Below are 25,765 nucleotides of genomic sequence, written 5' to 3'. Positions count from 1 at the left end.
AGAAACCTTGTAAAAGCATAGATGAATCTGGAGGACATTGCTAAGTGAAATAAGCCAGGCACAGAAGGAGAAATATGCATGACTGCACATACATGACATATATAAAATAGCCAAACTCATAGAAGCATAGAGTGGAATGGCAGTTGCCAGTGGGTGGAGGAGAGGAAATTAGGAGTTGCTGTTCAGTGGGCATAACATTTTGGTTATGCAAGATGAATAAATTCTAGAGATTTGCTATACAACTTCATTCCTGAAGTTAACAATACTATATTGTACACCTAAAATTTGCTACAAATATAGATCTCATGTTAAATGTTCTCACTACTATAAAAAGTAAGGTAGATCAATGTAAAATTTTTACAAGGTATATGAATATTGCTATGGTTTAGATGGTGAGTATACCCCAAATACCCAAGTGTTAAAGGCTTAGTCCCCATTTTGGCACTATTGGAAGATGGTGAAAACTTTATTAGGTAAGGCTTAATGGGAGGTTCTTAAGTCATTGGGAGCATGCCCTCAAAGGGGATTATAGAATCTCAATCTCTCTCTCTCTCTCTCTCTCTCTCTCTCTCTCTCTCTCTCTCTCTCTCTCTCTTCCTCCCCCCCACCCATTCCAGCTTCCTTCTCCCATTCCCATTCTTCTTCACCTCTCTCTGAGGGCTGAGTGGTTTTATTCTACCAGGTGAATGTTCTGCCACAAGCCCAAATGATGGATCCAACTAATCATGGATAGAAATGTCTAAAACTGTAACCCAATATAAACCTTTCTTCTTCACATGTTGTTTGTCTCAGCTATCAGAAAGGTATCTCATGGTATCATAAAGCTTGACTACCACAAACATACCTCTGAGTTTGAAAATTAAAAAGTCAACATTGGAAAAAATTCAGTACATTTATTTTGTAGTTAAACCTTTCCCAGCAGGCACAATCCATTTTGGAGGAGTCTGTATATAATGATTCCCAGACCATTCTAATACAGAATGTTGTTAGAAAAAAAAACTAATGTATACTGAAAATAACTCCATCATTCCTCTGGTGAAAAGATTTCAGTGTTGGCTAAAATAAAAAGAAGAAAGATTAGTAACTGTAGTTTTCTTGGATGATAAAATTAAAGCAGAGCTTTCTGGTACTAAGTCTTTCAATAGTTAAAACTAATCATGGAGCTCTTTCATTCATTTAAGAAGTCATAGCCATTACTGAAGAGAGTAGAAGGCGTGTGGTTCCCATATGGTTCAGTAATAATCACAACCAGTCCAAGACTCTCTTAAAGAGTCTGATGAAATACATGAAGGAAGAAGAAAAGGAGGCCTGTGAAAGCAGCACAGAGTAGGAGGGGGTTGACCAAGATATTATGAGGCCAGAGAGAGAAATCAAGAGCACAAGTTTACTTTGCAGAACCAAGTAAGAGACCCTTAGGCAGGTGGCTTATACTCATGTAAAATACCAGCTAATCCATCAACAGAAAAATTTTAAGTACCATTAGTGATTTATAGTTAATGCTTAGTGAACTGGAACACTGAAGCACTGCAACTGGAACTACTTAAATTTTTTCTGACTTCTGAAATGTAATTAAGTTGGTACACACAGGGAATTAACAACAGTATCATGATCCTTTACAGAATGATGTGTTATCCATTGAATTAGCCTGTCTGTCTGGTAGTAATTCATATTCTTTTCTAACATGTTAGATAAGCATATCTCACTCAACTAGTGAGCCTGGCCAACTTCACATAGAAATCATTTAAAAATACAAATAGTAATGCACAATCAGTGTGAAACTATGGCAAGAAGTACAGAAAGAGAAGAAGGAAAAGGGAAGAGGAAAGAAGGGGATGGTAGAGGAAGTGGAAGAGAAAGTAGTGGGAGAGGAATTTCTGTAGGATACAGTATTTAAAGGGGCTTTCTTAGTACAAGACAAGTTTATTCTCCAAAAGAACTACCTCAACCATCCAATCACCACACCTCAGGTTCCTTTCCCACTCTCTTCTACTCACACAAACACACACATGACACACATATTCTACAAGAAAATCCACTGCCTCTACATTGAATGATAAAATACCTTTGCTTTTAAAAGCAAAATTTATATGTTTGGGTAGAGCATAGTAACAAATCTTAAAATCAAGGGCAAGAAAAGATCAGATTGCAGATGAATGTAATAAAATTTCTCCTTTTTATGCTGTTCCTCATTCAGCTTTTAGTATATATATGCACATATATGTACATTTATTTATATATATGCTTAAATTACAACTATGTATGGCAACACTTGAACAATTCTTTATTCTCTGGCACTGTCCTTGATATGGAAAAGCTAAGAACAAATATGCAATGAGGAAATGAGAGAAATGAATGTAAAACCTACCAAAGAAAACTAAAATTTTAGAAATTTACACAAACTTCAAATATGAAAAGTAGCATCTCAAGTCCACCTCACCCTAGTTAGAATGGCCATTATCATGAAAACAAATGCTGGCAGGGATGTGGCCAAAAGGAAACGCTACTATACTGTTGGTAGGAATGTAACCTTGATCAACCACTCTAGAAAGCAATATGGAAGTTCCTCAAATGATTAAACACAGAACTTCCCTATGACCCAGCAATCCCACTCCTGGGCATTTAACCAATTGACCACAAACCAGGCCACACTAAAGCAACCCACACACCCATGTTCATTGCAGCACTGTTTATCATGCCAAGATATGGAATCAACCCAGATGCCCCTGCATGGAGGCATATATAGACAATGGAATTCTACTCATCCATTAGAAAGAATGGTATTCCTCCATTCGTAAAGAAATGGAAAAACTTGGAAAAAACTATATTAAGTGAAGTAAGTCAGAGCCAAGGAAACATAGGTTGCATGGTTTCCCTCATTTGTGGTAACTAGAATGTGCCTATAAATCTACAGGTAAACACACAGGATGGTTAAAAAAAAATAAATACACTGGGACATTATCAATTTTACAGGTCTCTAAGCATTTACACAGAGAGACCAAAGGAGTCTATTCTAAGGAGAGGATCATAAAGGCTCAATAGCTATGTTTATATGATCATATAAAATAATATTTATCAAAATGAACTCAAAGAAATAAAAACAAGGTTTTTTTCCTTTATTGCTGTTTTGATTTTCTTTTCTTTTTATGTTTTTATTGTAAAAATAGTGTACAGAGGGGTTACAGTTACAGGAGTAATGAGTACATTTCCTATTGAGCATTGTTACTTCCTCTTCTTTTTACCCGCTACAATCCCTTTCCTCCCACCTCCCCAACTCCTCCCTCCCCCCCCCCAAGTTGTAAAGTTCGGTTTCAACATAGTGTCTTGTACATCTCATTGTTACAATGGGTCAGCCTGTATCCTTATTTCAGCATTTTATTATTTCCCTTCCCCTCCCCAAATTAGAAAAATGTATATATACAAGATGCAGGGCATCAACATCAAATATAATGAAAACAGGGGTTATACCGCAGGGGAAGAACATACAAAAGAAACAAAAAAAATCACATAGTACATTTTAAAGATGTTAAAAACAATAGCAAGAAAGAAAAAACAGTTGTGTCCCTATCTTGGCATTCATTTCACTTAACATCATCTTATATGGTCATATGTACATAGCTTTTGCCCTTTTCTGCTTGTCCTAGACTTATACTAGTTATTGCAATAAAGGAAACCATAGGACCTATGTTTCTTTGAGCCTGGCTTACTTCACTTAATATAATTTTTTTCCAAGTCTTTCCATTTCCTAACATTCCATTTCCTTTCTGATGGAGGCATAGAATTCCATTATATATCACTTTTTCTTGATCCACTCATCTACTGAGGGGCATCTAGGTTGGTTCCATATCTTAGATATGGTAAATAATGCTGTGATAAACATAGTTATGCTGGTAGCTTTAATGTAGCCTTTTTTGTGATCCGTTAGGTAAATGCCCCAAAGTGGGATTGCTGGGTTGATTTTCTTTTCCTTTTGTCTTGTTTGTTAGTTTATTGTCTTTGCAAGGGAAAGTGGGGGGCACAGAAATGATGGGACAAGAGTGAACAAATACAGCAGTGATACTAGACACTATGTTGAAAATGCTCCTAAAACCATACTCTACTTGTTAAATATCTATGGAACCCGTTTGAGGTGAAAATAAAAAGCCTGACCTAAAGTTTATATCTACAGGTTCTACAATCCAGGAGGATTGGATCCCATGAAGGATCTAAATTGGGTATGCAGAATTTATTAGAAAGAACAAGATGGTGGCAGGGCACTGGTGGTTCACACATATAATCCTAGCTACTCAGAAGGCTGAGTCCTAAGGACTGAAGTTTAAAGCCGGCTCAGGCAGGAAAGTCCATGAGAATCTTATCTTCAATTAACCAGCAAAAGGCTGCAAGTGGAGGAGTGGTTCAAGTGGTAGAGTACCAGCTATGAGTGAAAAAGCTAAAGAAAAGTGTGCCCAAGCCCTGAGTTCAAGCCCTAGTACGTACACACGTACACACACACACACACACACAAACACACACACGCACACGTGCACACACACACACACACACACGCACGCACACACATGCACTAAAATGGAGAAGGAGGAGAATGGGGAGACAGCTCAGTGATGGGACACAGTAGCATATTTAAGCACTAGGTTCAATCCCCAGCAACACCAATTAAATCATGGAAAGGTGAGGAGGGTTAGGGGAGCTGAGTGCCCATGGCTTCAAGTGGTAGAGTGCTAGCCTTGAGCACAAAGAGACTCAGGGACAGGGTCCAGGCCCTGAGTTCAAACAAGAGGATGAAGGGAGAACATTATGATGAGCACCAGAAGAAAGTAGTCTAAGAATTTTGTTGAGAGGGGATCAAAGAAAGAATGAGAGTTGGCACATAGGGAAAAGAAGACAAAAAAAAATGTTATTTGTGCTGGATTTCCAAGATTTGGATTCAGTAAGGCAGACAGGATTAGAAATATGTTTCAGGCACCATGATGAGCAAAGCACTAAGCATGTGTAGGAAGCAGCAAGCTTTCACATTTTGGGATTACCAGTATAGGGCAATGATGACAAACATGGAATTTGAAAATGGCTCTTCTGGGTTGAAATCCTGTGTCATTCAACTACTGTCTTGAAATTCATTTGAATTTCCTTATGCCTCATTTTCCTCCTTTGTGAAATGGAGATCAATAAAAAGTGATACTCTCAGGAGCTGATGGCTCACCCTTGTAATCTTAGCTACTCAAAAGGCTGAGATCTGAGAAGTTCAGTTCAAAGCCAGTTGGGCAAGACAAGTCTAAATCTTATCTCCAATTAACCAGCAAAAGTCAGAAGTGGAACTGTGGCTTAAGTGGTAGAGTGTTAGCCTTTAGAATAAAAAAAAATGGGCTGGGAAGGTGGCTCAGTGGTAAAATGCTTGCCTTGCATGCATGAGGCCCTGGGTTCAATTTCTTAGCACCACATAAGCAGAAAAAGCTGGAAGTGGTGCTGTGGCTCAAATGGTAGAGCACTCACTTGAGCAGAAGAGCTGAGGGACAGCACCCAGGCTCAGAGTTCAGGCCCCATGACTGACAAAAAAATTATTTTAAGAATAAAAAAAAAAAAAAAACAAGTGAGAGTAGGAAGACCTTGAGTTCAAAACCTAGTATTGCTCCCATCCTAAAAAAAAAAACTGATATGTTTGCTGTGACAATTAAATAATTCATGTTAAATCGTAAAGTCTTAAATCCAAGAATTGCTTAATAAACATTAGTTGTTTTTTATTCAAATAAATTACAAAGATATATCCAAGGTATAAAGCTGGAACGGAAGACAGGAAGTGTACTATGGAGAACATATGTTACTAGATTGAAGGGGTTTAAACTTACATCAAGTAAAAGGCCTTAAATAATAGACTATCATGAAGGCGTATGAACTGGTGTCAGTTTGTGGTAAGAGATACATAACAGCTATAGCCACCTGACAATACAAAGAGCTGGTTTGAGTGTGTGCTTTCAAGCACAGCTGGGTCTAGTGAATTAAGAATACTACAAATGGTCCCCAGGCAGTGAGTGGGTCAATATTGGTCAGCATGGATGTTCTTCTTCTAAGACTCCTTTCCATGTTAAATTGATTTAAGTTAAATATTATAAGAAAAACATAGAGGACAGTTATGTGCTTGGCATTGCTGGGTACTTGGAGTCAGCAATCATTCAAGAGACATAGGACAGCCCAAGGGATGAGTATACAAGGAGGTAGGGATAAACTGGGAAGATTTTCGATCTAGAATGTCAGAGGTGAAACATACTTCAGAGATCAACCAGTCAGTCCTGTTTCTTCACTTTAAAGGCAGGGAAAATATAATTTCTCAAATAGAGGAAGTGACTTAGAGGATGAGTTAAAAAGGGGTGAGCACAAAAACAGTGAAGCTAGCCAGGAATCCAGAAATCCAGACATAAAGTAATAAAGGCTCAGGATGGGAGTACTAGGAATTGAAGGAAAAGGGGTGGATACCAGGGCTATTTTGAAGGAAGAAAGACTGACTGACAGGACATGGTGATGGACCGGATATAGGGATGAGTAAGTGGTGACTCTGAGATTTCAATCTAGCTGAGTGGGAAGTGGGGAGGCCAAGGACTGAGCCTGTTTTGCAAGAGGAAGCTAACAAGTTCAACTTTAGACATATTGGGGGTTTGAGGTTAAAAAAAAAAAGGCAGCCAGGCACTGGTGGCTCACAACTGTAATACTAACTACTTAGGAAGCTGAGATCTGAGAATCAGTTTGAAGCCTACTCAGCCAGACAAATCTGAAAGACTATTATCTCCAATTAGCCTGCAAAAAGCCTGAAGTGGAGGTGGCTCTGTGACAGACAGACTTGAAAGAAAAAGCCAAACAAGAGTGAGAGATTTTGAATTCAAATCCCAGTACCAATACAAAAAAATCATGGTAAACTTGGAGCAATACCAATGACTGTAAACAATCAAATACAATACAGTTATTTCAAAGACGGAAGTAGACTTCTGTATAGTGACAGGAAAAGATCTCTAGGATATGCAATCAGAAAAAAAGGAAGGTACAGGAGATTGTTTTAGCACACTACCTTTGGTGTCAGAGGATAGACAATCTTCATTCCCACTTGCTTGTAGATGACACAGTTGGGGAAGTGAATCTGGGCAGATGAAGGATAACAATGAACAGGAAACTTCTCTGTTTTCCTACTAACTGGTTTTTAAACCTTGTAAATAAACTTCCTACTTAACAAATAGTTGAAAAAGGAAAATAACTGCAGAGAAAAGAAAGGATAAAGACATGAAAAAGCCAGTAAATGTAGCCTCAGAAAAATTCAGTAGAAGCCACACTGGAAAGCATTAAAGAAGATACAGATAGAAAGGAAATAGACACCTAGGACATACTAGTAACATGAATAGCATGCCTGTGTGTAATGCATATATCAGCATCTTCAAAAAGGTACACAAGGAGTTGGTAACAGAGCACTTAGGTGATATAGGGACATGGGTGAATATATATATATATATATATGTATATATATATGTATATATATATATATACACACACACATACATACATACATATATACATATATGTGTATATATCATAGAGCTTACCAGTTTCTTCAAAATTCTCTCTCTATAGATCAATTTGATAACTCTTTAAAAACATTGGTTAATTCATGAAAAAGTAAAATGAAATTGTGTTCTATAAATACTACTTCTCCCCCAAGCAACAATTTAAACAAATAGACTTCAGCAGATAAGAGGGAAGGGAGGGCAAAAGGGAGTACCCTTCATTTAAAATTTGTTGGCAAAGATAGGGAAGGGATAAGTTTGGGTGGGTCAAGAAGGTCAGGCCTAGTGCTTTGTTTATTGCTTGCTCCCCTCTCAATTTGAGAAGCAACAGGAGCATTGGGGAAAACAGGAATTCTACAAATCAGATAAACTGAATTTTTAATACTAGCTCTATAAGTTAAAATGAATTTTGGCAATTTAACTTCAATGTCACTATTTTAGTACCTCTTTTTTTTTTTATTTCCGGTCGTGGGGCCTGAACTCTGGGCTTGGGCGCTGTCCCTCAGTTCTTCAGCTCAAGGCTAGCGCTCTACCACTTGAGCCACAGCGCCACTTCCGGCTTTTTTCTATTTGCTTATGTGGTGCTGAGGAATCGAACCCAGGGCCTCAAGCATGCAAGGCAAGCACTCTACCACTGAGCCACCTTCCCAGCCCTTTAGTACCTCTTATTCATTATATTATTTTTCCTAAGAATCTGATCTGTCTTTTTAATGACTTCCCAATGACTGGCCTGTGAGACCCACCTATGCCCAATGCTATGGTACAAATAACATGGTCACAGCAATAATTAATGGTGGGATTAGAAGAGAGTATGAGGGATAAAAAGAGGACTTTAAGAACATTACTTTGTTTCTCAATACTTCACTGTTTTCCTCACTAACATCAGAACAGTTCTGCCTAACTATGGCAGTGATTGGAAAATTAGAGATTATGCATGTATAATTCCCAGAACACAATAAGCATTTAATTAATGGTAACTTTTATCATCTCCATCCCATAGTTAAAACTCCCAAATAGCAATGTCAATTTTCTATTGCACATTTCCATTCCCTTACCCCTTCCAACCAGCCATCAAAACATAAAAGCACATCAGCTAGCCCTTTGATTTTTCAAGCACCTATGAGGTCACCCAAAGAATTCCCTCCTGCCTTTTGAACCTTTAATTCCTTCTCAAATGATTTACTGACTGCCTAGCCTCCAAATGACCATGCAAGTAGCCATATCCTTTGTATCAGAGGCTCTGTCCCTTTGATGACAACACTGTTCCAATAAGGTTTACCATTCCCACACCCTTAGGATCATGGATCTATGATGAAAATTTCAATTTTGGAAGACTTTAATGGAAATGGCAGTAAGAAGTAAGTGACCATTCTTTGTATCTTCCACCAATGTATGCAAAGACCAAATTATGTCCTCTTTAAGACTTCCTCAGATTATTCTTACTTCTTTTATACAAAATTGATTCTGAGGTTGGGAAGGTGGCTCAGTGGTAGAGTGCTTGCCTTGCATGCATGAGGCCCTGGGTTCAATTCCTCAGCACCACATAAGCAGAAAAACCTGGAAGTGGTGCTGTGGCTCAAGTGGTAGACTCCTAGCCTTGAGCTGAAGAGCTAAGGGACAGCACCCAGGCTCAGAGTTCAGGCCCCATGACCGACAAAAAAACATGATCCTGGCTGGAGGCATCATTCAAGTGGTAGAGAGCCTGCCTAGCAAGCTGATAAGGATAGGTATTTCTTAGGGTCTTTTTCTAGGCCTGTTCTGGAAAAGTTCATTCCACTGAGTCAAACTCTCCACCACAAGACTGGGCAATACCAAACTAAGATACATACTCCAGTGTCTTAAATTGTCACAGTACTGCCACTGTGAATTTCAACACTGAATCTCAACTTGTGTACTTTATTGCCCTGACACAACCCGATTGACTAGTACTGAGACAGCCACTAATGAGGTGAGACCCTCTTAGGAAGGAGAATGGAGTCAATTCCTTTTGGTCCTCCTTGATATTCTCAGTGCTGAGTAAAAATAGTAAGAAAAGGAATGTCATGGTCAAATAATGAGGACACTTAAGGCATTAGGTATAAATACCAGACAGTGACTCACTTCCAAGGCCAGTCAGACAGAACATGCCAGAGCTTGCTTAAGTAAAAGTGAAAAGTGCACACATGCAAGTGTGTGCATACACACGCACACTCACACACACATGCGTGTGCACACACACACTCAAGTATGATTATTTAAAGTTACCACCTTTCAGTTGAAGGAGTAAAACACTTGAATCAAGCACAAGGTACATACCACACCCACTCTGAACACATAGCAACAAGTGGGGTAGATGTTATGCTAAGAGTCACAGCAACGCTTCCCAACAGCATGAGGAATCTGTAATCATCTGCCAGCAGGCCTCTCCCACATGCAAGCCTGGGAAACACAGCTCACACATGAGCTGCAGAAGCAGCCAGGAATTTGGGACAAACAGGTAGCTACTCTCATCCTCCACTGCTGTGATCCCCCCTTCTCAGTGGGAGTTGCAGCTGGGGTCCCTCTCCACTTCCACTCTGGGTTCTGTAGCTTATACAAAAATGTTACACAAAAATTGGGAAACCCAACTAGCATTCCCAGATCTGCAAGTCATATCATCTTTCTAACTTGGGATTGGGAGTAGGAAAAGATTACCAATTACTAAAAAACATTTTTTGTTTGACATATCCTACATAGTTTCTCAACTAGCAAATTATTGAGAAGAGTCTACTCTGTACTCTATGTTAAGGATGATGGATATATAGAAGATATAGTCATTGTCCAGGAAGGCAGCTGAAAAGATGGTTACTGGAAAATCAAGACTCCAGCTTGCAAATAGCAACTAGTCAATTTCTCCAGAAGTCAGAGAGGATCCCTAGGATGGTTGGAGCTGAGGTATCAAGGATAGGCCCAATGGAGGAGGGCAGAGAAGAGAGGAAGTGAAGGCCTTCCAAGAAAGAACATGAAGCCATCACTAGAAGGAACATCAAGATTTAAAAATTCAGGACAGAACTTCCCAATGAGCTTAGGGAAACAGAAGAAATCATTCTGCTTGAAAACCTGAGACCTAGAAGGCATGCTGGAAAGTTAAATCAGTTAGAGAATGCTCTCTAACACCAAGCAAAAGTAATTTGGATCCTATTCTACAAGCAGCAGGGAACCATTAAATGATTTTAAAGGGGGAGGGGAGGATCAAAGGGAGGGAAACCATTGATGAGGCGACTACACTAGTGTAGTTGTTCTAGGAGGAAGCTTATTCCTGCCTATTCCAGCTCTTGCAAGATCTTCCTTCAAAGCTGCTCTTTCCCATCTGAGCTCACCATCTTCCAGTTCATTACCATGCATCACTTTTGAGTTGGGAGATATCAATGTAGTTTTTTATTCTGAATAAGACTCCTAATGTTATACTGAATAGGGAAATTTTTTATTTTTTTATTTTTTTTTTTAAAGGAGAAGCTTCATGTGAATCTCCCAGTTTAGATGGACAGAAAGATGATGCATCATTTCCATTACTACAGTAGCATCAGTTGGTTTAGTCCCTGGGGTACCTCTTCTCTAAGATCCCAACAGAGCAAAAGGGGAAGGGGAAAGAGGAAAAGGGGAGGGAGGGAAGGGAAGGGAGGGGAGGCAGCATTGGGCAAACCTGATTGTCAAGGCTTTTCTAGGGCCTGTTCCAGATCACTGTCACTTACAGGCTTAAACTTAAACTAGAGTTCAGCCTTAAATTAGGGCTCCAACCCAGGGCATGGGAGATGGAAGGGCCCCACCTCAGTCTTAGCAGTGGGAATTAACTCTCCCTGATCCTTAATTCTTTTGGCTTTTATTAGTGGCTGGAAGGGGAGAGGGATGTAACCCGAACCCTAATGCAGCTGAAAAGGGCTAAGAGCCAAAATCTTCCTTAAGCAGATACAGTATGTGCAGAGCCTGGGCAGGTTTCAGAACATTGCACATTTCTTGAGCCAAAGATTTGGGAAAAACACGAAAATTACATATTGAGCCCTTTACATCCAGAAGGGGTGGGACTTATCCTCCCAGCCGGGCTCACCCAGCAGAGAAGTTAGCAAGCTAGTTCTTGTAAAAGCCAGAGAGCACTCAGGCAAACTTTTTCATCTCCCCTGCAGCTAGATATTTCTATCTATTGCAAATATAAAGCACAAGTGATTTCACCTGGTTCCAGAGATGAGCCAAAGAAAAGAACCTGTGTGATCATTAGTTTTATTGCACAAAGCATTGTTCTACAAACAAGTAGGGAGTTAATTTAGACAAAGTGCCATATCATACGCATCATTTTAACATTCTGAATCTCAGTTCCTCACTCTGTAGAAAAGTAGATGATATGGCACAAAAGGAATAAGGCACCAAGAAAGCTAATCCAAGAAAGATGAAGGGAGCTAAAAGGCTGGAGTATACCTAATAATGGCAAGAGACAAATATCACATTTTCCTAGCACGGCTAGGGTATTGATCAAACAATTACTCCCAACTTGCAAAAATCTCAATAATAAAGCAATATTTTCCAGTCAGTTTGCAGTATGGTGAGTTTATCACCTCCTAAGACAAATCATACCAGCAAGGTTAACAATGCTTCTTCAAAGGTTACATTGAAGAACCACTATTACTCTGAATAACAATGATATCCACAGATTTTTCATACTACACAATAGCACAAAGAATAAAACTTGGAACAATGAAAATGCAACACAGACTTGAACCTCCAGTGGTTTGAGGTTTGCTTCACCAAGCCACCACATTTTTATTTTTCGTATAAAGAAAACAATCCTTAAACATCTTGGCACATCAACTGGTATTTTTTAACAGGCTCAAACCATTTTAACATGTCACTCTGAGGTTTGGCGTTTTGACAGTTCTCCTTTTTTTATTTGTTTGTTTGATTGATTTTTTCCACTTTCCCATCACTAGAAAATTCCTTAAGCTGTAAAAAAAGAACTCCAACTTTGAACACCTCAGAAGACCAAGGGTCCTGCAGATTGGAGAAGATAGCAAGACAAAGCTGTAGTCTGGAAGGCTCCTTAAATAACAAAGCAGGCCTGTTTCCCACTTCTAGGGGGCAAGAGATTGTCTCACAATTAACTGATTTCTACAACAATCAATCAATAGATTACTAAATGATGTGTGTGGGTGTGTTGACTATGAAGTTCCTCTCATAATGATTTGTTGTTTTAACTAGCCAGGCCCTTAAGTAAATATTAACACCTTCCTTCCTGCCCCAACTGCCTAAGGATTACCTACCTGACTTGATGGTTCAGCTCAGAAGGTCCAAAATTGAACTAAAACCAGTTCCCCTTCCCGATCCCTATCATCACTCAGATTTTTCTAGATTAGAAAGTGCCCTTATATCTGATGCCTACCTCTGCCTCATTTCTTCAGTTATATGCATTATCACTAACCTCCGGTAAAACTTGATAACACATAACAAGTCAACACATTGCAAAGATGGCCGATTTCTTTGAACTGCTCCTTTCTGTCTATCGTTCTAAACCAGCACTTTTTTCTTAGAGTGTGAAATTTCCAAGTGACAAAAAATAGATACCTACTTCTAAACTTGCATCCATTCTATAGCCCCATCTTCTGGCTTCTCCATAGTATGTGGCTCAAATCCATGACCCTTGGTACTCCATTGTTGTGCAACAATCAAGTAGCTCTCCATTGATTCTCTTATTCAGCTGCACAAGCAATATGACATGGGACAAGTTGCCTAATTTCCCTATGCCTAAATTTCCTCATCTATAAAATGGGGTTGATGAATGAGCTATTATTAGCCTGGCACTGGAGTGGCTCTATCTATTCAGGAAGTTGAGATCTGATGATCTCGATTTGAATGAAACTGGTCCAGATAGAAAAGTCCATGAGACTCTTATGTCCACTTAACCAATAAAAAGTCAGAAATGGGGCTATGGCTCAAGTGGTAGAGCACCAGCCTTGAATAACAAAAGCCAAGTAAGATCACAAGGCCCTGAATTCAAAACTCAGTACCAGCATAAAAGCAGATAAATAAATTAGTGAATAAATATTGTTAGAAAACCTGTGCCTGGCCCAGAGCATGCACTACAAAAGTATTTGCTAGAAAACAAATTAAAGTGACATCCATAAAGCTTTGTGCTGGTTTCATCGGCCATAGAAAGAAGAGCTTGCTCATGGAACAAGCAATGGATAAAAATTGGTGAATTAGTAAGTGAATAAATGAACAAACAACCCGTATGTCACTCTTCTGCTGTTTGCTCACTGCAAGGTAAATAAACAAATTAACCTCAGAGTCTTGTATGAGTCTTCAGGACATTTTTTTCAGTGCTTATACTAAGCACTGAAAATACTAAGTGGAATGAGCTCCTTTCTCTGTAGCCTAAATCCCATTTATCCATCTCTTCAGGCCCAGCTCCAATTCTTCTTCCTTACCACAGAGCTCCCAACTACATCAACCCACAATGAAATCTCTTCCCATTGAATACATGTTGCTCTTAGATCCTTTCCCATAGTTTCAACACCTAAAGCTTTTCCTGCAGTAAATGCCACTCTTCAACAAACCTGTCATCTCTTCAAGAATTCAAGGACCAGATCTTCCATGGTGGCCTGCTCTTAAATTCCCTAATTTAGGGATAGCACTTACAAAGTGCCCAACAAATCTGTGTTGACTGGCTGATGGATGGATGGACGGATGGATGGATGGACAGATGGACTGAGGGCTTAATTGAGAGCTGTTAAGACAGCCAAACAAGGTTTAGCATAGCTTTTCAAAGTGCTGGTTGTTTGGACATTAGCCAGAAATCATGTCTGCTCTTACCACTTCTCGCAGCTGCAGACATTACTCTGAAGGTGTCCTGCTGTTTCACAGAACTCTCAGTGATTCAGTAACCTCAACCACTTCATTTTTCAAGTTCAAAATTCTCTGAAGAGACTTTATCTTTAATAAGGGACATCTGAAGAAATATTTTTTCTTAAATCTTATACACCTCTGGTAATTATAGGAAATAAAGAATAAAAGTTTTACAATTTTCAGATTGGAAATAGCGAAACTGAAACAAAGAGGAAAGCAACTTGCTTCTAAGTGGAAGAGTTATCAGGACTAAACTTCAGGTCTTCAGAAGCCTGGGGTATAGATCAGTATTCACCTGTCATGCACAAGAGCCTGGGTTTCATTCACAACTCCTTAAACTATCTCTCTCTCTCTCTCTCTCTCTCTCTCTCTCTCTCTCTCTCACACACACACACACACACACACACACACACACACACACACTACTTCAGATGCTCTGAATCCTACTTAGCCCATCTTTTAATTAAAAAATTCTTTTGATCTTTATCTCTAAGGAAAGTATTAGCAATATTATCTGTTTCTTCATTAAATTTCATTCTTTTCATTTCTCTTCTATCTCCCTGACAGTTGGAGTCAGACTGAATATCATAGTTGTATGTAGCTCAGTGGTAATGTGCACTAGGCCCTGAGTTCCATCTACTTCCCTTACAACACACAAACAAAAACAAATAAATACATCATTAAATTAAATGAAAACAATACTCTTGTGGTGCTGTGGATGGAACATAGGACTTCACACATACTATATCTGAATGATTTTTCAAGTCCCCAAAATAAATAAGTTTGAATGCCAGTTCTCCCACTTGTATGATTTAAGAGTGTCACTTAATTTCTCCACCTCGTTCCCCTCAACAGTATAACTGGGACATCAATGTCTACCTCAAAAGTTACTACAAAAATTAGAAGAGAATACATGTAAAACATCTACAAGCAATAGTATTTGCCATGAAGCAACTACATTTCTGACCTCACCATGTCTAGGCCCTGACTACCCTTTGGGTTCAAGAAATAGTTAAAATCTGAGCCAAACTGCAAGGCTGCCTTCAGTGGAAATCTGGAAGTATCCACATCCTTGTCTGATCTACTTTTCAGCCTGTCATCACAATCTTTCATAATTACCCACTTAAATTAAGAGAACTCCAAAGTCTCAGTCATTCCCTCCAAGAACAGGGAAGTCAGGCCTGAGGCCTCAAGACATCATCACTCACACTCTCAGTCAGAGACAAGATGCCATTAAAAGCTCCCTACCTGTAGAAGTTTTCTAGGGGCTTTTACTTAAACACAAACAAAAAGAAATGGAAAACAATGAGACAGCCCAACAAAGACAAGGCTTTAGCTTGTCATCCTATCATAAGCAAAGATGGGGCTGCAGCCATAAGACTCTAACCCCTTTCCCGAATAACTAGTCAAACCAGCTTTACTTCTAGCTCTACCTCATGTCACCTCCAACCCCCTACCCTCAAAAGAAAAATCAGTTTCTGATAGACCATGAAAGGCAGGATAGGAGAACCATTCAAAACTTCCCTGCCAGAGGCTCAGGAGGAGAGAGAGAGAGAGAGAAAGAGAGAGAGAGAGAGAGATGTAACAGCTAGGAATCTGTTGAGTGGCATTAGGGTGGGGGCCAGAAGATCCCACAAAGGGTCTGTTCTCACTGGGCTTAACCCTTGATCCTGTCAAATGAGTCCCACCTCCCACATTCCTCATAGATGTAACATTAAAAGACTTGAGTGAAAGTTAACAGACCATGCCCGTCCCTGAGAACATACCAGGAAAACAGCCACTTCTGGAAAGATAGGAAGCAGTAATGTGGAGAAAAGCTGTAAGCTCTGTAAGCACTGTCTGCTGTCAGTTCGTCTTCATGCTTCCACAGCCCAGCTCAAGCACGAACCCTGGAGTCCTTAGCTAGACTTCCATAAAGCAGAAACTTGCCCCATGGAGCATCTGAGAAGAAACAGGAGGGTACAGAGAAATGAAGGAACATGCCAAGAATGCACACCAAATTGGTGAGAGCCTATATGGAACATGAGGTGACCATGATCCTGTTCTTCGCTGAAACAGGAAAGAGTGAAGATACAGTGTGAGAAAGTTTCCCTGATTGTGCTATAATTTGCTGAGTATCTTCAAAGTTACCATCCTCAACTCTGTGAGCTTCCCTCACCCCCACTGGAAGTAGGGCTGAGGCAAGAGGGACCAAGCTAGTCTAGCAGACTAGAAGGGCCCCCTGTGACCAAAAAGGGTGGGGGAAAGCTAGGTTTGGAACAGAGGGCAAGGCAGCCAATGAATGAACAAAGAGGCAATGATACTTGAATGAAAGAATCTAAAACACAGACCTCAGGCAATGGGTACCAGTGGTGGGGCTGTGAACCAAGGGCAAGACTTGAAAGAAGGACAGCCTAGCTGCATGGAAAATGGGTCTCTGTTGCTCTTAGGCAATATTCATTCTGTGATCTAGCCTAGTTTTGGAGTAGGGGTGAGTGTGAGATGAAGCTAAAAGGAAAGAGTTCACTTTGAGATATCAAGTCATCTTGATCTTTGCCATATCAGTTCCAGTCCAGGGTGGCTCTGTGCCCAAATAAACATTCCAGTGTGATGTGAAGAAGAAACTGGTCATTCCTTGCAACAGTAACACACGACAATCTTTTTACTATATTTGCACTGCACTATTTGTCTGCTTATGGAGACAAATTTATACCCTCATGCCAGTCTTTGGAATATGATCTTTAGCCAGGAAAATATAGAATCTCAATTTATTCATCAATGACTTAATTGACTGAAGTCTGTCTGAAGGGAGTATTTTTGGAAGCACCAAGAAATAAAATATTTGGCTCCACAGATGCTAAGTGAAAGTAATTCCGTACCAACATAATGACAAGGGTCAAGATTGTAAGATAACTCTCAGGTAAACCTGTAGTTTGGTTTCTGGGGAAAATGTAGCCATGTACATACAACTGGTCCCAGCATTATGAATATAAGCACCTTGAATACTGATATTAGTAGAAATCCTAAAGTTACCCAGATCTGTGTAATCGTATTATCTAGCACACTTCTTCCTAACTTATGGATGTATTGTTTCCAGGAATACCTTTTGTAAATAAGTAGCTTGGAACTTTGAATACCAGTTCCTACAAACAGACTATATTATACATGATAGCTATGTTGAGCAATTTTAATTCAGACACTATGGATTAAATAGGACTCACCAGAATTGGTCTCATTCTAATCATTATCAATTGTGTCAGTGGGACAAGCTTCCTAGATTTCAAACTTTCTTTTTCCTAGATACCTCACCCTTCAATAATGTTTTAGATCAAGCTCTAGTGCAATCCACTTCTGATCAGGGCTTTAGTACTAAAGAAAAGAATTTTCATCATCAGATCAAATGATAACTGGTATATGTAGAGACATGGTCAGACAAGACTATGGATGGGTAACACCTCCACCTGGAGTGACTTGTGAGTATTCCAAATCCAGACAGAGGACCCTAGAACACCAGGGTTTCAGGAGCATTTGCAGTACACAGAGAGACAGATATCTGATGGGGTATGGCGCAGAGACTGCTGTCTCTAAACTCCTCCATCAGGATGCTGTAGGTTGGAGACAGTTTATATGTCACATATGGTTAGTATTTTCAATCTTAGAGACAACTATTTTCCCAGAAGAGGAAAATTAAGTTCAGAGAGGTAAAAAGAAAAAATGAGATCTGGAATTCTGATTTTGACACTATTCATTAAATGCCACTTCCTTCTTCCATTATACAAATTCCTCTTCTGTAACTTAAGAACCTCTTTGTCTAAACATATATGCTCCTTGAAGTCAAGGTTTATGTCTTCTCTCTAATCTCTCCTAGAATGCCTTTCCCAAGGCTAGCCTGGGCTATAAGTAGAGGCAATTCTAAATAAATAGTAAGATATGAAATGTGACCCTCACAAATTATTACACAGCTGTCTCCCATGCCTATGTAGAGACTCTGGGCAAGTATGGATTAACAGCAACACAGGTAATTCCATTAAGAGGCTTTTCCTAACACATCATATTGGTATGACATGGCCATCAAAGAGAACTAAGTGGCCTTCAGATGTATTTTTTTGTACCAGTACTAGAACTTGCATTCAAGGCATGAGAACTGTCCCTTAGCTTTTTTTCATTCAAGCCTGATGCTTTACCACTCGAGTCACACCTCCACTTTCCGGTTTTTGCTGGTTAATTGGAGTAGCATGGACTTTTCTCCCCAGCCAAGTTTTGAATTGCAATCCTCAGATCTCAGCCTCCTGAGTACCTAGGATTACAGGTGTGAGAGTCACTGGTCCCCATTTTAAGCTGTATTTTAAAAATGGTTCAAGGGCAGAGGCTACAGGTCGACAGTGGAACACATAGACCTGATCCAATCTCAAATACACTCTCACAGAAAAAAAGGTCATTCTGTGGATTTACTACATTTCTCTGTGTGTTCCATAATTTATAAGGCACATGGACAAGCTGTAGAGGATTCAGAGTGGGAGACTAAATCCCACATCCCATAAGAAACAGTTGAAAAATCTGGGCCTGTTAAATCCAGAAAAGGGAAACAAAGAGATAAAATCTTTGTTTTCATTTCTCCCAAGTACTGTCCTAAGACAGAAAAAGTCCTTATTTTGTGTGGTTTCGGAAGGTTGGGCTTGGCTCCACAGATGATAGGCAGAAGGAAAAGGATTCTCTGTGTGCTGGTCCTGGGGCTTCAACTCAGGGCCTAGGAGCTGTCCCTGAACTTTTGTGCTTAAGGCTAATACTCTACCATTGGAGTTACAGCTCCATTTCAGCTTTTTTGGTGCTTAATTGGAGACAAGAGTCTTAGAAATGATCCTGCCCAGGCCAGCTTTAAACTGCAATCCTCAGATTTCAGCTTCCTCAGTTGCTAAGACTACAAGTGTGAGCAACCAGTCCTAGTGAAGGAGAATGACTTGAACACACAGAAAAGCTGCCCATAGGTGAAATCTTCCAACAATAAAATAGACACTTAGAAGGATGTGAGCTTCCCCATGACCACTGAAAAACATGCTCAGAGACTTTGCACAAGAGGCTCTTAAAATTGTCCTACAGTAGGTGACTCAGAGACTCTATGCTTCTAGATGTCCACTGAAAAGAGCACTAGTGTGGAAGGACTGTGTTAAGACTGCCCTTTGATACTTGGGGGTGGGTGGTCACTATAAGCAGCCCTTCACCTAAGTGCTACTGTTTATTTTTCTGCTGTCCTTTATTAACTTCTCACAGATGGGCCAGCATCTCCTGGTTCTGAAGAAATCTAACTGGAAAAACCATGAGTTTCCCTCCAGATAATCTCCTCATAACCACCAATCTCAAGTTTGAAATTGTTTCTTTTCTCTTTAAAGAAATTCCTGGGGAGGGAGTTGGAAAGAGCAAAGGGGAAAAATCATTTAAAGTTTTTAAGGGACAATGCTCAAGTGTCTTCCAACTGGAGATGGATTATTTTCTTTGAGGTTTTGGAAAGGGAAAACCTTCTAACAGGATTGGCTCTTTTCCCTTCAGGGAGCATCCATGTAGATTTCAACAAGGTACCAGGCATATTATATATGCCAGAGCCTAAAGTCGGCCCAAAGTATTATCAGGTTTTTAGACATATCACTCACCATTTTTACCCTCCCTTCCTAATTCTGTGAATTCCTATCAATACTCCAAGATGCCCTTTCTTTGTAAGAGAAGGCAGCAGGTTGGCCAACTGAGGCAGTGCTGATTCTACAGGCAAAGACAGGGAGGGGAGCTGGGGACTTACACCTATAATCCTCGCTACTCAGGAGCCAGAAGCCTGGCAGAAAAGTCTGTGAGACACCATCTCCAATTAACCAGCCAGACAGGAAGTGTGACTCAAGTGATTGAGCACGACCTTGAGCAATAAAGCCAAAGGAGAGTGTAAGGCCTTGAGTTCAAGCCCCAGTACTAGTGTGCATGCACGCATGCATGCATGCATGCACGCACACACACACACACACACACACACACACACACACACACACATACACACGGGGGAGGGGGGAAATTCATGTACGTAACCAGGCTGAATTAAATTCCTAGAAATCATATCCCATAACTGTCTCTTTGGGACAGACAGGCTCTGGTCTGAGGGTTGATAGACACTATCATTGCTTATATAATTCAGCCTCTGCACACAAGAACTCAAGAGTCACCATCAAGTTTACTACCAGCCTCAAGACAACTCTCCTATGATCATTCAGAACCTTTTGGAGGGGCAACTGTCTTCTTTTGTGTGTTTCCAGAAATAAAATCAGAGTGGGGGATGGGAGAAGGACTTAACAACAGCTTAAACACTACTTCCTGCCATTGTCCTAGCTAAGAATATCAGATAGTATTAGGGTTTGCTCAATTCATTCTCACATCATCTATGATAATGAAGATGGAGTGAGTACGCTTACCATCATTCTGCAAATAGAGACTTGGATCTAGAGAGAATAAAACCATAGAAATACATCAGTGCATATAACATAGATGAAGGTGAAGCTTCTTTCTCCACTCTACTCTCTTACCCCACCCTACTTTGTTCCAGGGTAGTAACTAGCTCCCGCGTGCCTTGTTGTGCCAGATGGAGATAACCACCAAAAACTGGTCCAAGAAAAAGGCAAATTTGTAGGGTGAACCTGATCTTTTGTCCTATCCTGTCCTCCCCAGTTTTCCTCCTTTTGTTCTCCTTGTACCCCCACACCTGGTCTCCACCCCTTCATTTTTCTACCCTCAGTGAATCTCAGAGCACATTCCCAGTATCTTGAAATGAATATAGGAACCTCTTGCTACGGCTCAACTTTGATCAATCTCTCCCTCTCTCCTTGTTTCTTCCTCTCTCCCTCAATCCCACCCTCCCCCTCCTCCCTTCTCTCTCTCTCTCTCTCTCTCTCTCTCTTTCACACACACACACACACACACACACACACACACACACACACACACACACACACACACACACACACACACACACACACACACACACACACACACACACACACACACACACACACACACACCCCTCACAGGAGGATACAGCTGGATTCTCTAAGGTCTTTAAGAGGCCCCATTTATATGATGCAGAATAATTGGTGCCAGAACCTTCAAAGTTCACCCATCCTCCCAAAGAATCATTTTCCAATGTTGGGAGTGAACTTCACAGATGACCGTCTACACCATAAACAAGAACTCCTAGGTAGCAAGATAAACATATCTAATTAGAAGAAAATCCTCATTTCATCCAGACAGGCCCCCTGGTCTAATGAGATAGTATAAGAGGCTAACTCAAAGGTATTAGTAATGACAAGGTCATGGGCCCAATTTCTTTTTAAACATCTTGTTTCTTCTACTTGTTATCATGATATTGTTAGGAAGACAACAACAAACAGAAAAATCACAAAGCATCCTCTAAAACATGGAATAATCAGCAGTATATTTTTAACATTTCCTGTCTTCCGTTTGATTGGCAGAAGACTATACATGTATCCATACATGAGGACGCTGAATTCTCCACATTCAAGAAAAACATATGAGTTAGCCAGAATTGATCATTTCCCCCACCTAATAATTTCCTGGCCCAAAAGTTCTTTCATGACAAACAGAAGCTAGGTTTTTACAGTCATGTCTTTTTATGATCAGCTTTTTTTCTTCAATTTTCCCCACTCCCCAGATGTTTCCACAAAATGAATGCAAGCAGGAACAACATATCATCCCAGATCCAAATCACTTTTGTTTCACGCAAAGATATAATTTGCTATTATTTGCTACCATGCTTCTTATATCTTCTGTCTTGGCCTGATACAAATGATTTGGAGTCACCAAAACAGTCTTCCCCTTCTCTCTGAGCTCAGGTTCCATTAGGATATACCTGTAACTCAAGCTTCACCTACTATGAAACCACAGGTTAACATGGAAAATATCCCTGGGGTGAGAGGCTGAAAAGATTGGCTATATCCCTGAAAGTTACTGTATTTAAGTCATTTTTTAAAGTTTGAATTTGAAGCCTCTTGGTTTCTAGATAGGCACTCTACCTTTTGAGCTAAATCCCAGCCCTTTTTTTTGTTTTAATTAATTTTTCAGGTAGGATCCAGAGGGGTTTTTTTCTAGACTATGATCCTCCCTATCCCCTAGATACATGCCTCCCTCATAGCTGAGATCACAGATGTGTGCCACCACAGCTGACTTATTGAGATGAGAGTATTGATAACTTTTTGCCTTGGCTGGCCTCAAAACATAATCCTCCCAGTCTCTGTATCCTGAGTAGCTAGGATTACAGGTGAGCCACTACACCAGGCCTTCCCTAATTGCCCCACATTCCTTTAAAAACTCTAGTACTACCAAAAAAATTCAAGATTCTCTGAGTCACAGAGAGTAAATGGGCTTTGGAGCCTACCATTGATTTGCTGTATGATAAACCTGGCAAGCCACTGAATATATCTAAGACCCTGTTCTTCAATCAATAACATTGCATGCAAATGAAACAAATAATCTTCCTTACGCCATATTCAAAATTTCTGGGGCAAAGAGGACCAAGGCTAATATAAAGGAGTGACTACTAGATTGTCATAGTACCATGAAAAAGCTGCCCATTAGGGCTCTGGAAAGGCAAGTACTATACCTAGGATTTCAAAAGTAGAGTGACAGAGCAAGAGTTAGAATTCAAGTTTTCCATCAGCCAATCCCATGCTATTTCTAGACCCTTCCATTCCATCCCCACCCAGTATGTGCAGACTAAGAAAGCTATTTTCAGGGAGAAAGCTGTATTGTTCTGATGCACAAAAGGAAACAAAACAAAGGTAGAAAAATGTAAAGGGGATTAATAAAATATGCCAAACTCATCTTGCCAAGAAAAAGATATAGGCAAACAACACACTGAAAATTTTTTTTTACTGCTTATATAATAATGTTCCAGCTAACTCAGTTATAGTTGGCTTTTACTATAAAGATCCAGGCTGTTTGGGAAGAATGAGAGAACTGATTTTTACCCCCTGCATATCCAAATACATATAATAATGAGCCTTCATATAATAGGAGCCAAGAGTACATTCAGCATAAAGGGAATCATTAAAAAGCACCCTGCCTCTCCACATGAGGCACTTCCTTAACAGCTTGGCCAAGGAAACCCTCATCTATCCTCAAATAATCCCCCAGCCAGACCACAAATTGCTGGCTGCCCCATACTTAGTAACATCCCCTGCCATGCTCCTGTGGGCTCACAAAATAATCCAGGACCACAGCAGCAAGCACTGTTAGAGGTGCCTGGCAGGTTGCTTCAGCCCTGGGCAGAGCTGAAAAATGACCTCTCAAGGCAGGTTGTTTAAGTCCACTGTGGAAATTTTGTGGAAAAGGGAGGAACTGTCAGACCATGGAGGGCTGCACATTCCATTGTGACTTTGGTAGAAAGACAGAGGGGAGAAGTGGCCTTTGGTTAGCAGAAATTCCTCAGGGCTTGGATTCCCACCCTCCTACTCTAAAGAGGTTCTTAAAGGTGTTTTATTTGTTTGTTTTTAAAGAGAATGCTGGAGGGAGAGTGCCTTGGGCAGAGGTGTGATGGTGGCTGACAAAGACGTCTCAGGCTAAAGGAAAGGGATGATGGATGAAGATCTGGACAGCCTTGGAGAGGTGTAACGATTTCAGGGGTCCTTGCCAGCGTCCCCCCCCAAAAAAAATGTTGCCTCATCATTCACAAACCGTTCAGGCTCATTGTTATACCCAATCACAGCACTGCACAGTTGCCCCAAATTAGAAAGGCCGCCCCACACTACACAAGTCAACAAGCAGCTCAGTGAGTGGGTGTGTAGGCTGGGGGATTTGCCAAATTTCTGCTGTGAAGTGAATATTCACACTCACACACACACACACACACACACACACACAATCGAGCCACATTTATCTCCCATCTCCATCGACATGTATACTGTGAACTATATTTGAACGGATTGAGGAGGGAAACAAAACCAAACAAAAGTGGACTAATGCTCGTGAAGTTCTCTTCACTTGGCAATCTGGCAGTGCCTCAAGGTGAGTCGCCCCAGTAAGTGCCCCAGCTGTCCTCATCCCTATTTGGGGCGGCTCGCTATGGAGGTTCCAGAGCACCTCTAGTACAACTTCACAACTTTAGCTTCCAGCTGATCAGGAAAATCCCCTAAACTAAATCAACCCTGGCGGTGGCGGCGGCAACAGCAGCGGCGACTTCAGCACAGCTGCACTGCATGGCGCAAAAAGTTCCTCTCAATCGGGCAGGAAATCTCGCAGGCGCCGGCGCCGGAGTCCGGGCAGGACTCGGGCGTGAGCTGGGAGAGGCCGAGCCGAACCCGCAGGAGCAACGCCCGCCCGCCTACCCGCCTGCCGGCTGGGAGAACTAAACGGACGTGTGCGAGTTGGGCTGTGGGAAGTAAGGCTGATGAAAGCCACCAATGCTTCTCTCCATTCCCACACCGGCCCCCAGCCCTGTAACCTGCCCCGCGCGGGACGGTCGCCTAGAGAGCTCAAAGAACTGCCAAGCCTCGTTGTCAGTGCCTTCAGCCCCTCACTGTCCCGCCAAGGGGGGGGGGGGGGGGGCTCCACAGAGAAACCCCCAACAGCCGCCATTTCCTCCAGCCTAAAATTGAGGTGAGTGGCCTCCCTGATGTGAGGGTGCAAAGGCTGAGCCTTGGGGACGGTGCTTGCACTCAAGGCTCTAAAATCGCAGCCAATCCTGTTAGCGACTCAAACCCCAGCCATTCTGGGGGGGGGGGGGGGGGGATGGCTGTGCCTGTGCTGTTGGCAAGATCTCCCCTTAGCGGCTGCTCAGACCCCTTGTGGGGGCTTCTCCCCCTCACAGCCCAGGCCAAGTTTCTGATCGGATATCATACAGTCCATTCAAAGTTTGGACACCTCAGGACCGAGTCGTCAGTCCCTTACCTTAGACACTGTGAGCGGTTCGCAGTGCTCCAGACCCCCCTTCAGGGTGAAGCCCCAAGGCGCCCCTCCTTGCAACTGCACCGGGACGTACTGGAAAGACCCAGGCCGGTTCTCCATCCTCAGCCAGGGCTCGGCTCGGCTGGGCTCCGGCGCCTTCGCCGCCACCAGGCTCCTTTTCCGCAGGGGCTACGTAGCCTCCGCCCCCAGTGGCTCCGCCACCATCGTCCTCCAGCGCTGCGCCACCCCGCGCCGCGCCGCGCCGCGCCGCTCCGCCTCCTCTCCCGGCTGGAGTCGCTCGGGCAGCAAGCGAGTGCAAGGAGGAAATGACACGGAGTTGGAGAAAGGGGGAGGGGGGAGAAAAAGGAGAAGGAGGGGGAAAAGAAAAGAAAAGAAAAGAGAGGCGGAGGGTTAGCCCGTAATGGACAAGAAAACGGAGCAATGGGGAGGGGCAGTGAGTGAGACCTCGCCTA

General features: G+C 41.5%; 1 protein-coding gene across 1 annotated transcript in view; it reads right to left on the bottom strand.

The window, feature by feature from the left end:
• The window catches only part of Shroom4 (shroom family member 4), a 212,869-nt gene extending 187,336 nt beyond the window's left edge, over window positions 1-25,533 (bottom strand). The window contains exon 1 of the mRNA XM_042695264.1: window positions 25,296-25,533. Within this exon, the coding sequence (XP_042551198.1) occupies window positions 25,296-25,412 (117 nt within the window). The 5' untranslated portion in view covers window positions 25,413-25,533. The remainder of the gene's footprint in view (window positions 1-25,295) is intronic.
• Window positions 25,534-25,765: the final 232 nt, after the last annotated feature.

The sequence above is a fragment of the Dipodomys spectabilis genome, unplaced genomic scaffold (assembly GCF_019054845.1).
Source record: "Dipodomys spectabilis isolate Male_0828 unplaced genomic scaffold, ASM1905484v1 ptg000180l, whole genome shotgun sequence".
Classification (NCBI taxonomy): domain Eukaryota; kingdom Metazoa; phylum Chordata; class Mammalia; order Rodentia; family Heteromyidae; genus Dipodomys; species Dipodomys spectabilis.
This window is presented reverse-complemented; position numbering and strand designations above follow the sequence as displayed.